Below are 18010 nucleotides of genomic sequence, written 5' to 3' on the forward strand. Positions count from 1 at the left end.
CAAACCAGCAAAGCATGGAAAAATTGGAAAGTTTGAATAAATAGTCTTTTTTTTCATACACAATATAGCAATCCAATACCTGAACTTTAGCATCCTGAAGTCTATAATTGAGATCACCAAACCAAAATAAATGCTGAAATCCCGTTGTTACATCAAACGGTTCTTTGAGTCCTAACTGTAAGCCTTTTAAAATATCAAAAAAGTTCTGGTTTCGTCTGAAAGCAAAAAGTAATTTATTTAAAATATTATCACTATCTTGTGATTAAAGAAACCTGGCGGTTTGTTCTACATCACAATTACAAGAAGAATTGATGTCAAACAATGTCATTTATTTGAGAGATAGCACTTGATATATATTCCAGTAAGCACACCCAAGCCAAAGTAATTAAACTCACAAACTGGTGCAGTTTAAATACAGCAAAACTAATCATTAAATGTTAGCAATTTCATAATTTAAAAACTTTTGTGAGGACAATCCAAAGAAATGTTAAAGTTTCATTTTTGGCAATTTTCACTGACTGGCAACATTTGTGAAAATATCTTTTTTGCAAAATTACAGTCTGTTACAATATCCTCACCTGGAACACTTTTCAATTCCAGAAGTTAGATGACAGTTAATAAAACACATAGATGTTCCATTGAAATGAAGTGATATAGCAACAGCTCCTTTGTTGCCTAGAAACAAAAGTGCAACAAATGAAATTATCCTACTGTAAAGTAAATGACAGTCAATTATCTTGAATCAGTATCACATGATACATATTGTCAAAGAATCATAATTATTTATAAAGATTTACAAGCATATCCATGTACTGTGATATGTGAAAGGAAACCTATTTCTTGTTCATGTATCTACGCCCACAACCAGACTATTGTATTTAGTTTTATCACTTCACACTGTTGTCAGGCATGCTGTGATTGGTAAGAACACATGTCATGTGGCATCAAGTAGACATATTTTTAACAAGTGACATAACAGAATGCAGTGGACTCCTGAATAGATTTGATAGCAAGTGAAAACAGAAATGAGCAAGATATATGTTTTGTGAATAAGACATTAACAGTTCCTTCGCAGAAACACTTACTAGTATTTACATTTAGTATTTCTAGAAGTGTACGTTGTTTTTCAATTTTTCTAACTACCTCACAAATTTCAAATTGGAATCTTCATTGCATATAACACAAGTTGCATATTCCTATGTTATAAATCCTTGGTACATTACATATGAGTAAAGTCATGATGTAATCATATACTAGCATTCAAATGGTTTTACAAAAACAATACGAGTCAGCCATTTTGAATCAGGTCAAGAAAAACAAGCAGCATCTCGGCTGAGATAGCTTCATTGTTAGCAATGCACATTTCAATTAAAGAATTGAAATATCATCACAAAATAAACAATACTGAGAGAAGTCCACCTGAGGTATCTATTGCTATGTTCACACGGCAGTATTCTAGCGAAGCCGAACTGCTGCTCCTCCCACCGATTAACAGGAGATTATCTCTAATTTATCTTGTATACCTCTTTGTCAAGATCCATAGTTGGTCTCTACGTATACACGGTCAGGGCCATGTCGGGGCTCAACCCTATTGGAGTTCAACCCTGAGGGTTTATTAGAGCCGAACTTGTCTCGAGTCGGCTCGAGTTGAACGTGTATACACAGCCATTTTTTTTGGCTAAAGCTGGCTAGAGCCGTAGGGCTCTGATAAAATGCTGTCGTGTGAACGTAGTATATATGTATAATAATCAGACTTACGGTTTTTAACAAGAAGTCAAAAATATCACTTTTTACCAAAAAATGACAAAAATATTCATCAGAATTAGAGATATCTACATGAAATGAACAAATCTAATAGAGGTCTATCTAAGATACATATATACCATGTAACAAAAAAATCAGGCTTGTAGTCAAACAGTAAAAAGTTGATGCAGATGACGAATAATCACTCATATGATAAGCTCCGCTTGACAAAGTCGACAACAGAGCTAAAAATATTTATTATCTGTATTACTGTTGTGCCAAATAGTTCCTATTACACGTAGAAGATGATTCAGACTTACCAAAAGCATTTGCAATGCCTGTTTTAACAGTGGATTGTTCTACATGACTTATTCTATGAATGTGTTCAGGTTTGACCAGTACCACCAGCCGAATATGCCATAATGAACACACTGCCACCTGAAATCATATACATGTATACAGAAATTAGGTGACTCAGAGGACATACATGAATTAAATGTTCAGATAAATTATTAAATGTCTCAAGGAATATTCTAGCATAGAAACAGTCCTACACAGTGAACACATCTTTGGTCAGTATCATCTCCCTATCAATGCCCCTTGGAACAGTGCAATAACAAACATTGCTAAGAACGTTCAAAAAATATTAATAGGTAGATAGCGTTTTTCATTTTGGCACCCACTATAATAAATTTGCATGTTTAATTTGAATTACAACTAAAAAATTGTCTTGAGATATGGATCACACTGAAAATATTTTCAATCAAAGCTAAAATTCATCTTAATGAAGAAGATTTTAGAAACAGAATAAACAGTTTGAATATATGGCTGCATTTAATTTTAGTTTTACGTGAACACAATATGTAACAAACCAGTGAATATTGTGAAAGTATTAATAAATTTGTACTTATACTGTGAACGAAAAAGCAACCCAATCAGCACATTGCATTATAGTTCACTGTTTTGTTAATAAAATAGTAATATTGATATCAGTTTACCATAACTGTTTCATTTCAACTATCAACATTGCTATTTTGTTTACAGTCAGTCAGCTGTATTGCAGTGCTGCTGGTTGGGTTGATTTTTTGTTCACAGTAATTATCTTTTAGTTATGAAACTTTCAAAACATAAGACAAGAAAAGTAAGGATACTGGACATGACAAAATATGCTCCATGCTCCACAAAGACTTACTGTTTTTAACTCCAAATTGACAGCTAATTCCAATTCTCTCTTCAACTTGTTTACCCAGTCTCTTTCAGACATGGCACTCTCCTGTGTGCCAAAAGCGTACAAGTCATGCGGCATCATAACAAAAGAGGAATCTAATGATTTTCCGGAGCCTTCACTTTGCAACCAGGAACGCAATGAACCTGATGGAACAGCATCACCTAAAATAAATCAAAGGTAATTGAGTTGGATTTTACAATGATATGAAAAACTGAATTTAAAATACCTGATTCATTTACTAAAATTACGAATTATGTATATAGAAATATACAATTAATGTTCCACATTTCTAATGGATGCTCAAATAAACAAAAACTGCATTAATTGCCTGCTGGATCAATATATTTTTTTGACAATAGATGAACCTCAGTTCAATTTGACATTTTTAATTGCATAATAGATCAGAGTTCTTGTGAGTTCTCAAGTTTAAGAAATATATAAAGCTTGAACAGTCAGAAAATGCCAGATATGCCTCCAAAACTGCATTCACTCAGAAACATAATGGCCAACAGTCGCCATTTTGAGTCCGATCGGACAAACGAAGTGCAATGTACATAACAGATTTGAACAAAATCTATATGCATGATTGAGATTCAGACCAGAAAGTGCAAAAATGCTTGATTTTGATGAATTTTCAACATTAATATGGCTGCTATTTGGCCATCTTGAAACTGATTACTAAAAATTACATGTGCATGTGTGTAGTGATGTATGACATACATATAAAGTTTAAACAGGATTGGTCATAGCATGTCAGAAATATGACTCTGGAACAGTATTCAGTAAAGCAAAATGATCCTATCTGAAAAACAAAATGACTTGCTCAAGACTGCATAATGTCCAATGTATGAACCAAGTTTGAAACATATTCGTACATACACAGCCGAGATCCGTATCCGGAAAGGCAGAAATGCTTGATTTTAATATAAAAATGCACAAAAATGACCACTATTCAGCAATCGTGAATCAAATCATGTTAAGAAGAGACTTGCATATGGTGCTGAGATATTTGATGCAGTTGTGAAGTTTGAATGTGATTGAACCAGGCAATGTTCAAGATACAGGTGGAGACACACCCCCCCCCCCCCACACACACACACACACACACATACTTGTATTGCTATATGTTCCGAGGACTTCATTGGATTAACTTTTAATATAGTTGAATTAACTTTTAATATAGTTGCGATATGAACTCGATTAAAACGCATTCCTATATAGGGTTGCGTTTTAATTGGAGTTTAATTAAACTCAATTACAATGGAATACAATGGAGAATTGCATTTTAATTAAGTTTAATTAAACAAGAGTTGAATATCCCGTGACTGAACATAGAAATGTTTGCGAAGCTTAGGTTTAGTATTGGGGTAAGGTATGGTATAATTATATTAATATTATTATAACGTGAACCATACCTTCCCCCGATACTAAACCTAAGCTATGCAAAACGTATTAATAATCGAATTAACTATTAATATAAATTATGTTTTCCGAGGACTATGAAAAAGGTCCTCGGAAGGTGTGTATGTCCTCGGAAGTAGCTATATATCTGTATTTTTGTCCTCGCAACATATAGCAATCCAAGTACACACGGACGGACGGACGCACAGAGGTCAAAATGTAAATCCCACTTTCAGACTGTGTCCAAATGGGGGACAAATGTTTGAAATTTATCATATATAAGTTACTCAGGTTGCTGTAACTCACCCATATTCCATGACCCAATATAGACAGATATCTGATCAATCTCACTGCTATGAGAATGCATATTTTTCATCTGCTGTACTAACTGACAAAATGTCTCTCTTTTCTGAAATTAGAATAACAAAAATACTGTGTTTTGTACTTCAATAAACCTTAGAAGGAAATTGGCACCAAGAGTGAAACTAATTTTGCAATTTTATTTTTCCGAAAGAGACTTAACATTTTCCCTAATCTGGCACATGGTAAACTAAAATTGTCATATGCATAATTTTTCAAGGGAGTGCTTGGCCAAGCACCCACCCCTCTAAAAGCTGAGCTGAGTACCCCGGGCACTGAGTTAGACAAGTCATGGTCAAATCAGTGACATCCCCTGTGGAGAGGACTTGCTTTTCAAAAGCAATGCTTCACTGCATACTACTTGATACCAGATTACCTACCCTCATATCTTCAAATATAAACTCCTTTTGCTTGGATGCAGCCAGTTTGATTGTTAACTTGGTATTTGTAGCCCTAGATTTTATTAGCTGCAAAACTATACATAAGAGAAGAATGAGAGTCATTTTATAGTTTGATGGTTTACATGTAAAATCTGATAAAATCCTATTATTGAACATGGTTTGTATTACAATGTTGCATTAGTTCAAACATCAAAGTTTGTGCACAATTTGTAATATGTACGGACTAGGTAATTTTAGTTGCAATTAAAAGTGTCAATAGAAATCTCAATGTGAGCAAGAAAGCAAAACGACCCAAATAGTGTCCCAATCTCTACCGTCATCATGCCGCAACAACAAAGAATTATATTTCAACACGGATCTTCTGCTGAGAGAGCAGCATTAAGTATTGATGTCGGATACCGCTGCCTGTAGGTTGGTAGCACTGTGCCTCAAACACCCAACTGAGCACAATTCTTATTACTTGTGGACACTGAAGCAAGGTAAACTATACATAGTCGTATTCATAAACATATGGGCAATTTAACCATGTTGAAATTGTTTTGTAAAACATATTCTATTAGGAGAGAACTGAAAGAATCTGTTGTAGCACTGGACACTAACACTTCCACTGAAAGTAAAATCTTCTGTCACTCTGGATTATTCTAATTCCAGTCTTGCTTTCCTTATGCAAGAAAAAAGGAATATTTGCTGGATTTTTCACTGAATCACCCTTCAGTGAAAAAGTGTTTTATAGTATTTATTTAACAGCTGCAAAGTGTATAACGAAGTAACATCTACTGTCATGATTCATGCAGTTGTCAGAGCGGACAAATAATTGAATTAAGGAATGACTCAAAGCCAACAATAGTTTTTTATACAACGAATTCTTGAATATTGTGTGTGCAGGACTCAAACTAAATTACCATATTTGCTCTATTAGTAATGAATACAACTGTATATCATACCATGGTCAAAACAGGTAATGATTCAGTATATAACAAATGTTTTTTTCTTGGTTATATGTGCTTCTATAGAGCAAATACGGTACTTCTAAGCATATTTTTATTTACTGAAAAAAATCTCCTGAAACAAATGATGATTTACTTTTGTCATGGGTATGTACATATGTAGCAACATCTTCTTTGACATCCCTGGTTGATTTCATTATTTGTAATGAACCACCGGATACATCTACTATCAGTTTCATTTTGTTATTCTTCAATCCATCTGTCTTCACCTGAAGAATTCATAGTAGAATCAAAATCAGTCTATAATTAATTATTTTGTTAATAATCATCAATATGTGAACTTTTTTTGCGAAAAACTGTCAAATTATATGCATAAAATTCAATTTAGCTAAAATGAAAACTCATTTCAGTATTAAAAACCCAAGTGCATTGTAAAAGCCTATACATGTATAACACATTTTCACCATTTGTCACTGAGATTGTGAGATATATCCTTGCAGTAGCAAAGAAAGGTCAAATTTTACAGAATTTTGGACAGAGATTTTCTCAGAGCAGAGTATGCTATATTTTAAATTCAATTTCTAAATCCTTGCAACATGAGTGACTTTTGGGTAGTCGTCTATCTTTATACTAGCTTCTGTGGGACGTAGGGATATGAGTCCCAGTGACAAAATGAATCGTCACAAAAGTGGGGAAGACAATTCCTAATTTGATTTTGTAAAACAAAATTGAGCCATACATAACCATTTTCTTCAATGTACAAAGTGTGAATGCATTTGGTCTAGTCTATGACAGAAAGGGTTGTGAATCCATTTTGAAGGAGACCCATTCATTCGTTGTTAGAGATGAATCTAAAATTCTTGATTTTAGTACATTTCATGGCTGTCAGTCAGCTATCCTGAATTAAAACGTAATATTCAGGGTATGTACTGTGTTTGAATGTGAGTTGGCAAGACATGACTGAGATATGGCTATATAAGTTATGGTCATCAACAGAGTAGAAATACAGTCTTACTAAATAGAATGATTAGCCAATGCATGTGAAAAAAGTAGTATGTCTGTGAAGATGTTATAACTAATATATCACACAATAGAACTACTTACTTCAAAAGAGACCGGGGGAACAGCACATGGTTTAAATGGTGTTAAAGGTTTCTTATCAGGAGACAAGGGTTCTTCTTCTTTAGATATGTCATATGATTTACATACATCTTGCAATGAACTCAGAGCCTGTAAACAAAAATAAATATATTTTAGAGCCCAATGTAAAGAAGGCAAGAGCAAGGACTCAGAGCCCAAAATGAGAAGCTAGATGATTTGAGTCAAGTCTGTATTTATTTTATTTTATTTTTTTTATTTTAACATATTTAATCATTTATTTTTCTCAAAATGAAGTTCAATGATAGTCATTTTTAGGGAAAGTTCCAGATATCTCACAGTAATCCACTACCTATTTGAGTGAACACACATTGACAACCATAGAGCGCATCCTGTCAATATGGTTTCCTAGATCTGACACTGTTCTGACTGCTCATTCAGGCAAGATACAATTTTACTATACTTACAAGTTTTTCTAAGTCTTTCACAGATTTTCTGCACTCTGGTAATGCATCTAGAAAGTGGTCTAGGTCTACAGGTCCAGTCTAGAACATTAAGCAATAAATATTATTCTCACATAAACTGCAGTGTATCTAAAAGTCAACCATTAAAATATACTGTATTTACAATAATAGATGAGGCAAAATTGAAATTGCAGCATGTGGGAACAGGTACATTACTGTAAAAACCCTAAAATTTTGTCTACTCAACCACCTAATTCTTGCAGATTTTTGTAATTTACTGGCTTCTAAAAATTTGACTGATTACTTAATTGTGCTGTTTTTAGTTCTCTAAAATTTCAAAACAGAAACCATTGAACTGACTGTACATGGTGTCAGGGACACTGGAAGAATGTAAACATCAGCAAAATCACTTTATATATGCCATAGACATACAAACAAAAATAAACTATTTTTCTGAGGTTGTAACAGCATTACTTATTATTCAGTCATGGCTCGATACCGAATAGAAGAATAATACTAGAATTGTAGAATACGTACATATGCGACGACTGACGCTTTAAATGCTGCATGCTGGGAAATGCATATAAGTATGCAATCCCTGAATGATTGACAATGCATATGATGATGACATCATTAATCAACCAATCAAAATCAGTCAGTGATGTAGACTAAAAATTTACAACTTACTGGTAAATCTGGTTCTTTTTTCTTAGAGAGATGGATAGCATTTGGGTCAAAAAGTTTTTCAATTATATCAATTCGTGCCAAAAAAAGATCCATCTGCCTGCAAAAAAAGGAAGAAAGGAAGAAAAAAAATCTCACTAAATGTGTTACTGTTACATTTTGTAAGTCACCAGTTTTTTGTTAAGTCAAAATTTACTTTAAAGCCACCCGTAGATAAGGATATTATTCCGTTGGAGCAGTGTGATGAGAAAACAACTGAATATCTTGAAGAATTAAGATAGATAATGTTGTTACATTCTTGCATATGTCTATATGAGGTAATTCAGCCATCTTGACTTAGATCATGAAACAAATGCACATGCATACCAAGATGAACAATGTGAGAGAGTTTGAACATGATTAGTTCAGACAAATTCAGGTGTGAACAGACGCACACACACATGCACTGGGGTCAATCCATAACCAATTTATAATCCGAATAAGGTCTAAAAAGTTGTGTCAACACGCAATTTTTTTCTGGACTAAAAATCTTTTCAAAAGATTATGCTGAATATTGTTTGTTGAAAGACAGGATTCATTGACTTCCTTACGTATCAACTGAAACAATCGTATAAAAAGCCATGATTATAAGTAAATTATTCTTGAAATTGATTATTCAATTTAAGGGGAGAACCATTACAAACTTTTGGTGGGGCGATGACTGAAAAACTGTGCAAAATTGTTGTCTTAGTTTTGTGCTAATTTTTTTTTATTGATCAAGTTTTTTTGCAATGTGTAAAATATTTGTCCCTAAGAAGGTGCGCTGATTTTTTTGTTAGTTTTTCTGTGCAAGTTTTGTTTTTTTGTTAAATTCTGTTATCCCCCAAGTTAGCAATGGTCTACAACTACAGCAGTTTATACTATTTGACAGTGCATAATGAATTGTGTATATTGTTCTTACTGTTGAAATTCTTTTGCGGATTTTGACAGCAGACGACGTAAATGTGGAGTAGAAGTAGCACCACACTGAACTCTTTCTATATCCTTCAAAAGACCATTTGATATGTAATTTTTGATACTATCTTCAAAGACTCTGTCTGTTCCAGAAAACTGCAACTGAGAATATCGACTTGAAAACTGCTTGGATGTAGCAGCAATTAAAATTGTTCCTTCATCATCTACAAAAGAAAGTAACACATTCTTTGTCATAAAAAATTAAGCTGTATGCATGCATGCAAGTGTAATATTTATCTATTGTGTAAGCACTAAAGGCAATTTTTGGTTTATCTGTGCTTCAACTAGAGCAATTAATTGGACTGTATTTTCAATACCGAATGGTAAGATGCATTTTATCAGCAAGTCTATGGAAAGAATTTCCATGGGTGTGATTTCCTCAGGGCTAGGTTTACACAGATTTCCAGTTTGCATAGGGTTAGGTTGAAATTGGTTTCCAGTTTGCATAGGGTTAGGTTGAAATTGGTTTCCAGTTTGCATAGGGTTAGGTTGAAATAGATTTCCAGTTTGCATAGGGTTAGGTTGAAATTGGTTTCCAGTTTGCATAGGGTTAGGTTGAAATTGGTTTCCAGTTTGCATAGGGTTAGGTTGAAATAGGTTTCCAGTTTGCATAGGGTTAGGTTGAAATTGGTTTCCAGTTTGCATAGGGTTAGGTTGAAATTGGTTTCCAGTTTGCATAGGGTTAGGTTGAAATAGGTTTCCAGTTTGCATAGGGTACGGTTGAAATAGGTTTCCAGTTTGCATAGCGTTAGGTTGAAATTGGTTTCCAGTTTGCATAGGGTTTGGTTGAAATAGGTTTCCAGTTTGCATAGGGTTAGGTTGAAATAGGTTTCCAGTTTACATAGGGTTTGGTTGAAATAAGTTTCCATTTTGCATAGGGTTAGGTTGAAATTGGTTTCCAGTTTGTATAGGGTTAGGTTGAAATAGGTATCCAGTTTACATAGGGTTTGGTTGAAATAGGTTTCCATTTTGCATAGGGTTAAGTTGAAATTGGTTTCCAGTTTGCATAGGGTTTGGTTGAAATAGGTTTCCAGTTTGAATAGGGTTAGGTTGAAATAGGTTTCCAGTTTACATAGGGTTTGGTTGAAATAGGTTTCCATTTTGCATAGGGTTAGGTTGAAATTGGTTTCCAGTTTGCATAGGGTATGGTGGAAATAGGTTTCCAGTTTACCATTCACTTGCGTATCACTGTCATTCAAAGTTTAAAATGGTAATGCTTCGTTCACAATCGTTAGAGTGGGCGCAAGATATTTACATTTAACTCTTGCATCTGATAGGCAATTACTGAGGGACTTTGCAACATTCCCAGATACTTTACTAAACACTCAAGTGACACAATACTCACTTATGCCTACAAAAACAACATTCTGTGTCAAATGAGTTCTACTGTTACGTTCAGTCAAACATTTATCAAACAATATTTATGTAAATATCTTGGGCCAACTGCAATTAGATTTATCAACTTTTGATTTTGCCAGTTTTCGCTGCGTAACTTTTCAACTTCTCGTTCTCTCGATTTCTACATCATAGTTTGTACCAGCATTTGTTATGTGGTTTTCTAGATATGACATTTTTTTCGTTCTGAAGAAAAACAAAAGAAGTATTTCCAACACTGCCCAAAATGTAATCAAATGACACAAATGATTGGTTAGAACATTCAGTTGCAGACGCCTTATAAAATAAATATTGTCCGAAGTGGTGTACCTATGTGCAGTGAATGGATTTATTTATGAAATAAAAGAACTGAAAAAAATATGTTTACTTTTGCCAAAACCATGAATAACTAATTCTGCTTCATTCTCATGTTTGTTTTGTGGTTTATTGAATAAACACTCACAAAAAGAGTCAAAAAACTGGTTTGTTTTTACCAAATAAATACTGGATACCTATAATTAAATACAATATTGACTTTTCTGTCAATTGCTATGTTCACACGGCAGCATTCTATCGGAGCCGAACTACTGCTCATCCCACGGATTAACAGGAGATTATCTACAATGCGTTCATACGGTCGGGAGCCGAACGAGAGCCGAGATCTGCCAGAGCATGGATGTACATCCATGGCCAGAGTTAGATTCAGTTCGATCAGAGACAAGCGGAACAGTGCCCTTGAATAATTAGTGACTGAAAACGATTTTAGTGTCGTGCTTGTGTTTTTTCTTTACATGGCATGATGCTGTTGAGCTAGGAGAAAAAGGAGCCTGACCATGGAGGTAGAAAAGACAATGACTGGTATTAAAATTGTGGTACTCGTATCTTGAATAAACAGGAAACACGGCAGCTGAAATACGTTTAATACAGCCTATTCGCTCAAGTTATTGTCATGCAAAATTACCATTTTGTTACTATTCAACTGTAGTGATATCTAAACTACTAGGAAGAATCACAGATTCTCTATCTATCATAGAGGAACTATGGAAGAACCTAAACCTACCAGGAACATGTCACCGTACCGCGATCGCTTCCACGATTTTTAAAAAGTTTCCGTTCAGTCGTTCTTTCAAGTTTTTGTCGCATAATTTCGTACGCCATTTTTTGTTTCCCATTGAGCTATCAATCTATCGCAATGATTCGTTAATATACACTAGGACGCGTATCTCTTATTCAAGCGAGAAATTGCGTGAAATTATGAAAGATGTTGTCTCCGCCATAATTGAAATGAGAGGTTACTCGAAGAAGACAATTGAGGGCGTGATTTCGGCTCCGATAGTTGGGCCCCGATGCGTTTACACGATCGAAGCCATGTCGGGACTCTATCCTATCCTACCCTATCGGAGTTCAACCCTGAGGGTTTTGAGGAGCCGAACTTGGCTCGAGCCGAACGCGTTCACACGGTCATTTTTGCTGGCTCGAGCCGTTGGGCTCCGATAAAATGCTGTCGTGTGAACGTAGCAAATACGTTAAGATTCACTATCATAATCATGGTTGTTTGTCACGAGAGCAAAGCTATGACTGTAAACATATATGCAAATTAATTTTCATTTTAATTACTAAGCTGGCGTGTCGCCACAAAAACTAATCAAGTCTGCAAATTACCCTGAAGCTTATGAAATTATATGTCACTGAAATCCAATCAGTTTTTATTAAGAAGTAAGTAAGTATCACACATACAAACAAATAAGGTTTAGGTTTCACAACGTATTTGAAGTTTTTTTAAAAAAAAAATGACAAGTGTCAGTATGCAAAAGGAGTCACGATTCTGGTTGTGACATGCCAAAAATAACCTAAATTTGAGGTTAAAGATCATGGTTATTTCCTGTTCCTGCTTAGTGCTTATCTTGCTTGATTAGTGTACCAGTACACTCAGGTGATACCATATCTGGGGTATTTACTCAAATTAAAAGCATGTGTATTGGGGCACAGTAATTCAAATATTATTGATCTCTGAAGATATGATTTAGTAAATGCACTAGAATACATAGAACACATATAATAATTATGTATTAATTAAATAATAATGATTTTATTACCAGAATCATCTTCTGCTTCTTCATCCTTGCCAACAGGATATTTCAAACCACAAGCTAATCCATTGTTATCATGTTCATAGCCTTTGATCAAATCATCTAGAGTACAGTATTTATGCTGTTGAACTCCCTGTACAGCCTGATATAAACAAATCAATGCACGTAAATTGTAAAATGTTTTTCTAGACTGAATTAAGCGGTAGACCATTAGAAACCATGCAGAGGGTTTAAAAAGCAATGTATGGTAATATTTTATTTTATTAACTCCAGCTATGGTATTTATAAATGTATTATGTTTTGTAAAAATGTTATTTAACTTTCTTTCACACAGAACAGAACAGGTTATCTAGTAAGTAAAATAAAGTTTATTATTATTATAAATACATACTGACCGATTGTATGTCTATGTCGAGTATGCTTGTTCCCCCAGTCAGTTTGTAACTGCCTAATTACAATATGGTTTATCCTTAATACCTGTACAGAACACATTTTAGTTTTTGAATGTTTCTCACTGCTGCAGCAAAAAATAAAGCATGGTAATCATTACATTACCTTTATGATGTAAGTTGTCAAACCTGCTTCATCTGGCGATGGCAGAACTCTATACTGGTGAATCCTTCCTTGACACCTGTAGATAAAAAATAAATAGTCAACTATCTTGTCTTGATTTTAAAAAGTTTACAAATTAAAAAAAAAAAATCGAAAATATTTTATTTTCTAGGGTTAAATTTACAGCACTGCGGGTGCTGCCTCCTGTTATGATTTACGTTGAATACACTATTAACAATGAGGGCGTTAATTGTTTCCAAATATGATGTCATGAGCGAACACATTAAATGCACAAATAACTCTGATTTATCATTAACTTCACCATTATTAACATTATCTGTATCTACCAAAAAATATTGCAAAATGTTGTCCCTGGACTAGTAAAACTTTTTTTTTCTAAACGTCAAAATTATCTGGAACTAATAATCAGTGTCCAAAAGTCTATTGTATTGTCCCAGGAAAATAATCAATTGACACCATTCATTAGGATTTTAGTGTTGTCTTGCTGCAACAGCCTATAACATGACATAACTCATGAATGATTATACACGTAAATAAACCATGCCTGGCAGACATGGAAGACATACCATACTTGCTTTTACATGCATCAAAGACCAGCAACTATGGGGCTCTATGTATCTATAACACCCTTGAAAAGGGAAACAAACTGTAGTCATGACTGACTGAAGCTAAGGTAACACAGGAATGGGGAACCGTTTCCATGAGAGTTTCTAAAATAACAAGCCATGCATGGCACAGTTCCCGTTAAGAAAAGTATTATGAAATTAGGAAATCAATCAAGATGTTCATTTGAACTACAAAATGGAGTAAAACAAGGATGTCCCTGGAGACTCTTTTTTTTAAACATTGAATGTCGCTGTTGTCTCTCCTGACTTTTTTTCTTTTTTGTAAGTGCAAATTGCAAGTGCTAGTGCTGACACATAGTGCATTTTGCCACAGAACTCATTTCCCGTTTGGGACTACATGACAGGGTTGTGTGGCCATCTCCCTATCAAATGGCAATTTTAATGAGCTATCTTGGCGTCAACCAAGCTCGGTAGAACACAAGCACCTGCGGACCTTAAACCAAGGTCCCCCCAAAGTCGCATTCGTTAGTGTATGAATCTCAGCCAGTGGAATTGGTCTTCCCATTGAGTTTGTGGCACACTCACCCAAGGTAGGGGTTGATATGTTAACTCATGAAATTCATGGTACTGGTAACTGTATTATTTCACCATTTATTTCTTTGACATTTTCTGCTGACATTTAAGCTGTATTCTAAACAAATCATTATTATTATTATGTATGTACCAAAACAGGAATATCAAATATTCTTTAAGGTGATAATAAAGTATTCTATTCTGTTCTGTTCTGAGTAGATCAGGAAGCATGTTTTTACTTCTATGCTTACCGGTATTATTATACCCTGTATATGTAATGATGAACCATGGTGATTCTTGCTGTCATTTATTTGTGGAGGATAATCTTAAAAAATAAGTGTGAAACAGTGAAAATAATTCCATTACCAGACATAATTTTAAAATGTAACAAGTCGTTGTTATTGACAAAGTCCCTTTTGCAAGCCATATTTGTTCTAGAAAATGTAGTATTGTGGATTCAAATGTGGTATTTTTTCTTCTGTACGTTCCCAGTTTTCTCTGATGTTATTTTTATTGTCAACATGGATATAATTTTTCCAAAATAATGCTTTAATTTAATTTTTTGATGGAGTTTCTGTAATTATTTTGTCAGTGTTAATAAATAATTCCTGATTCCTAATAGCAAGTTGGGTTCCACTTCCTTGTACCATTTACCGTTGATTTTCTTCTTTAAATCTGCAGCTCCTTTAAGAAGGGTGTTATTTGTATGCATTATGCGACTGTAATATTTGATCATTTGATTAATATATCTAATACGTATCTGCTGAGTTCTCCATAAATGCCCATTTTGGGAGAGTAAATTGACAGTAGCTTATACATGTCTGTCCCCAACGGCAAATTTGTAATTACTTTCATCTCATCCAGATGTCTCTGGCATTAACTAATATTGGTCAAATTAGCTTATGGAATAGTGATAAAAAATAGTTATTTTTACATTTCATTTATATCTTATAATTTCTTTAATTGCGAATTTTGCCATTTCAGTTAAAATTAATTGATCATCATTTTTTTGAACTTTGTATTGGGACTCAGTACAATAATCAATAATCAAAAAATTTAGTTTGGTTAATTTCATTCTTTTCAAAAAAAAGTAGATTACTGTTAAAAAGTCTATTTCGTTTATTGAACACTTTAATTTTTGTTTTATTTCCAGTTATTGGTGTATTCTGAGAGTTTATCAAGACTCATATGCAAGCTTTTTTTTGTTTCAGAAGGAATCACAATAATGTCTGTGTATAGAAGTCAGCTAACCAGGGGGTATCGATAGGTTGTTTACATGTACTGTGATAAAATACCTAAAAGATCATTAATGAAAATATTGAATAGTGTTGGGCTTAGATGACACCCATTTATAAAAATGATGTTGTAAGCCCCTAATCATCACTGTACTGGTTTTCTAATAATTTTGTTCTCTATTTTGTAGAAGTTGGTCGACAGTATCATGTATTTGGTTATCAGACTTATGTGGGTTTAGTAGTTTTTAAAGTAGGTAACCCAATCATTTTGGGGTTGGGATCGCTTGATGGATTTTTAGAAGTTCCATTTTTTATTCCATGTAAAATTTTCCAGAAAGTCAACGGGATCCCATTTGATTTTTCAAGATCATGAAGTTGTTCAAGTTATTTTTGTTTTTTCTTTTGTTTAATTGTTTTTTTTACCACATATACATCTAAATGAGTCATTCAGGTATTTTCTAACTAAGTTTGGTATTGAACATTTGAGCTTTTTCTACAATAATCAGCAGTCATCATCAAGCCATACTTTATGTTTTGTTTTTTATTTAGTTTTTGTTTAGTTTGGAACTGCTTTAATTGTTTTACACTTTGGTCTGCTAGAAATAAGCGATTCAAAATCAAAATTTATGTTTTTTTGTTTGATACCTTGATTTTCATTATTGCACATGCAATGTCTTTCGATTATAAGCTCCCATATGTATATTGGAGGAAGTGGGTTTAAATTATTTGACTGTTTGTTTTTCCTCATACATGCAGTATTTTCATTCACGAGGACTGACACTGTTATTGGACAGTGATCAGACACATGTGATAAAGAATTCATTTTGAACTGATCCAACAGTATTTTGGTAGTTATACCGACATCTATTGCACTATGACCAGGAGGGGTGTAGCAAGTAAATCAACCAGTTGAGTCTCCTTCTGTACTTCCATTTAAAATAATCATATTACTCATTTAGCAAAGATCAACCAATTCTCGACTATATATGTAAATACACCCATGTACAAGAATTAAAAATCACGTCAGGATTATTTCTGGTTTTGAAATTGTTATTCATGTAATTTGATGGAATTGAAAGATGTCATCTACAGTATCCAATTAGATTTCCTATTCTGGAATAAAATATTATTATATTTTTCTCTAGAATTTGGAATAAATGAACATTGTTATTTTAAAACATTGGTGAGTATGGTAGTTCTCGGGGTGGGTCTGTTGTTAGCAACAATTTGTCAATTTTGCACTATAAAAAATAATTTGAGCTTTCCTTTACTACACTAGTTGAAATGTACTTTTTGAATTATTTTTAGTACAAGACAGCAACTCCTCCTCTCTGGTGTCTAGGAGGTTTATTAGCCACAGTCCTTGTGTTTTGGCCAAGAGTTTTCACCATACAAATGTTTTATAACACACTATTGAATTTGAAGCATATATATTTTCTTGCACTAAAAACAGTTATGCAGCCAATAAAGTAGAAGATGAAAAGCTATATTCTACTAATATTTTTCGATGATGTTGTTCTGTAACACATTGGCCATTTCCGGGGTGTTAACACACATTCGTTACCTGCATGGTAATACTTACAGAACACAAAGTGCGTAAGCTCCCTTCATACTCTCGCTTTCGCGTACAAGGAAACTACCGTCTTTTCCAGACGACATCAGTAGTTCTTCGGCCTTCATTCGACTCAGCTGCCCGTGATACCACGACATAGTAGACATATTGCTAATTTTGACAACAGGAAAGTCAGAAATATACTTCTTACCCACCACCCACGCACGGACCTTTGAATCTTTACTTCAACTCGTTTCCGAAGAATAAAAACGAATACTTCCGGATTGTGATACGGGACGCAAGAAGCATTTTTAAGATACTATTCATAACATTGTACGCCGTGATGGTCAAGGCGACTTCCAACCACAGCCGTCGAATACTTCACATAAGATTTTCTTTCGTGGACAGGTATCGCAACATTGAGCTAATGAAATAACGGAGTGTTCAACAAATTCTTCTTTTTACGTACTTCCTTGACAAACTTAGTTCAGAAGGGCCGCCATTTAAATTTATGAATACTCTCGCAGTTCACGAAACATTTGTTCGAGATTCTGAACGTGATTATAGTTCACTGTGGCATGACATCTTCCTGACACACGTCTTTAGATGGTCACCATGGACGCGATTAATCGGTCAAAATATAATTATTATGAATCAAAATGTAATGTCGAAAATATTGAAAATAAAACTTGTTGATCGAAACACAGAATATAAATCTGAATTTATGA

The 18010-nt window shown here is 34.1% G+C and overlaps 1 protein-coding gene across 1 annotated transcript in view; it reads right to left on the reverse strand.

Moving 5' to 3' along the window:
* The window catches only part of LOC144353989 (phosphatidylinositol 3,4,5-trisphosphate 5-phosphatase 2A-like), a 49730-nt gene extending 31733 nt beyond the window's left edge, over positions 1 to 17997 (reverse strand). Inside the window, exons 1-14 of the mRNA XM_085501975.1 lie at positions 17313 to 17997; positions 13339 to 13414; positions 12790 to 12925; positions 9267 to 9483; positions 8330 to 8426; positions 7646 to 7723; positions 7185 to 7310; positions 6217 to 6349; positions 5113 to 5207; positions 4679 to 4781; positions 2936 to 3132; positions 2064 to 2181; positions 579 to 675; positions 80 to 215 (exon numbers count right to left, since the gene is read on the reverse strand). Of these exons, the coding sequence (XP_085358101.1) occupies positions 80 to 215; positions 579 to 675; positions 2064 to 2181; positions 2936 to 3132; positions 4679 to 4781; positions 5113 to 5207; positions 6217 to 6349; positions 7185 to 7310; positions 7646 to 7723; positions 8330 to 8426; positions 9267 to 9483; positions 12790 to 12925; positions 13339 to 13414; positions 17313 to 17449 (1746 nt within the window). The 5' untranslated portion in view covers positions 17450 to 17997. The remainder of the gene's footprint in view (positions 1 to 79; positions 216 to 578; positions 676 to 2063; positions 2182 to 2935; positions 3133 to 4678; positions 4782 to 5112; positions 5208 to 6216; positions 6350 to 7184; positions 7311 to 7645; positions 7724 to 8329; positions 8427 to 9266; positions 9484 to 12789; positions 12926 to 13338; positions 13415 to 17312) is intronic.
* Positions 17998 to 18010: the final 13 nt, after the last annotated feature.

This window comes from Saccoglossus kowalevskii, chromosome 1 (assembly GCF_978046115.1).
Source record: "Saccoglossus kowalevskii chromosome 1, keSacKowa6.1, whole genome shotgun sequence".
In the NCBI taxonomy this organism is placed as follows: domain Eukaryota; kingdom Metazoa; phylum Hemichordata; class Enteropneusta; family Harrimaniidae; genus Saccoglossus; species Saccoglossus kowalevskii.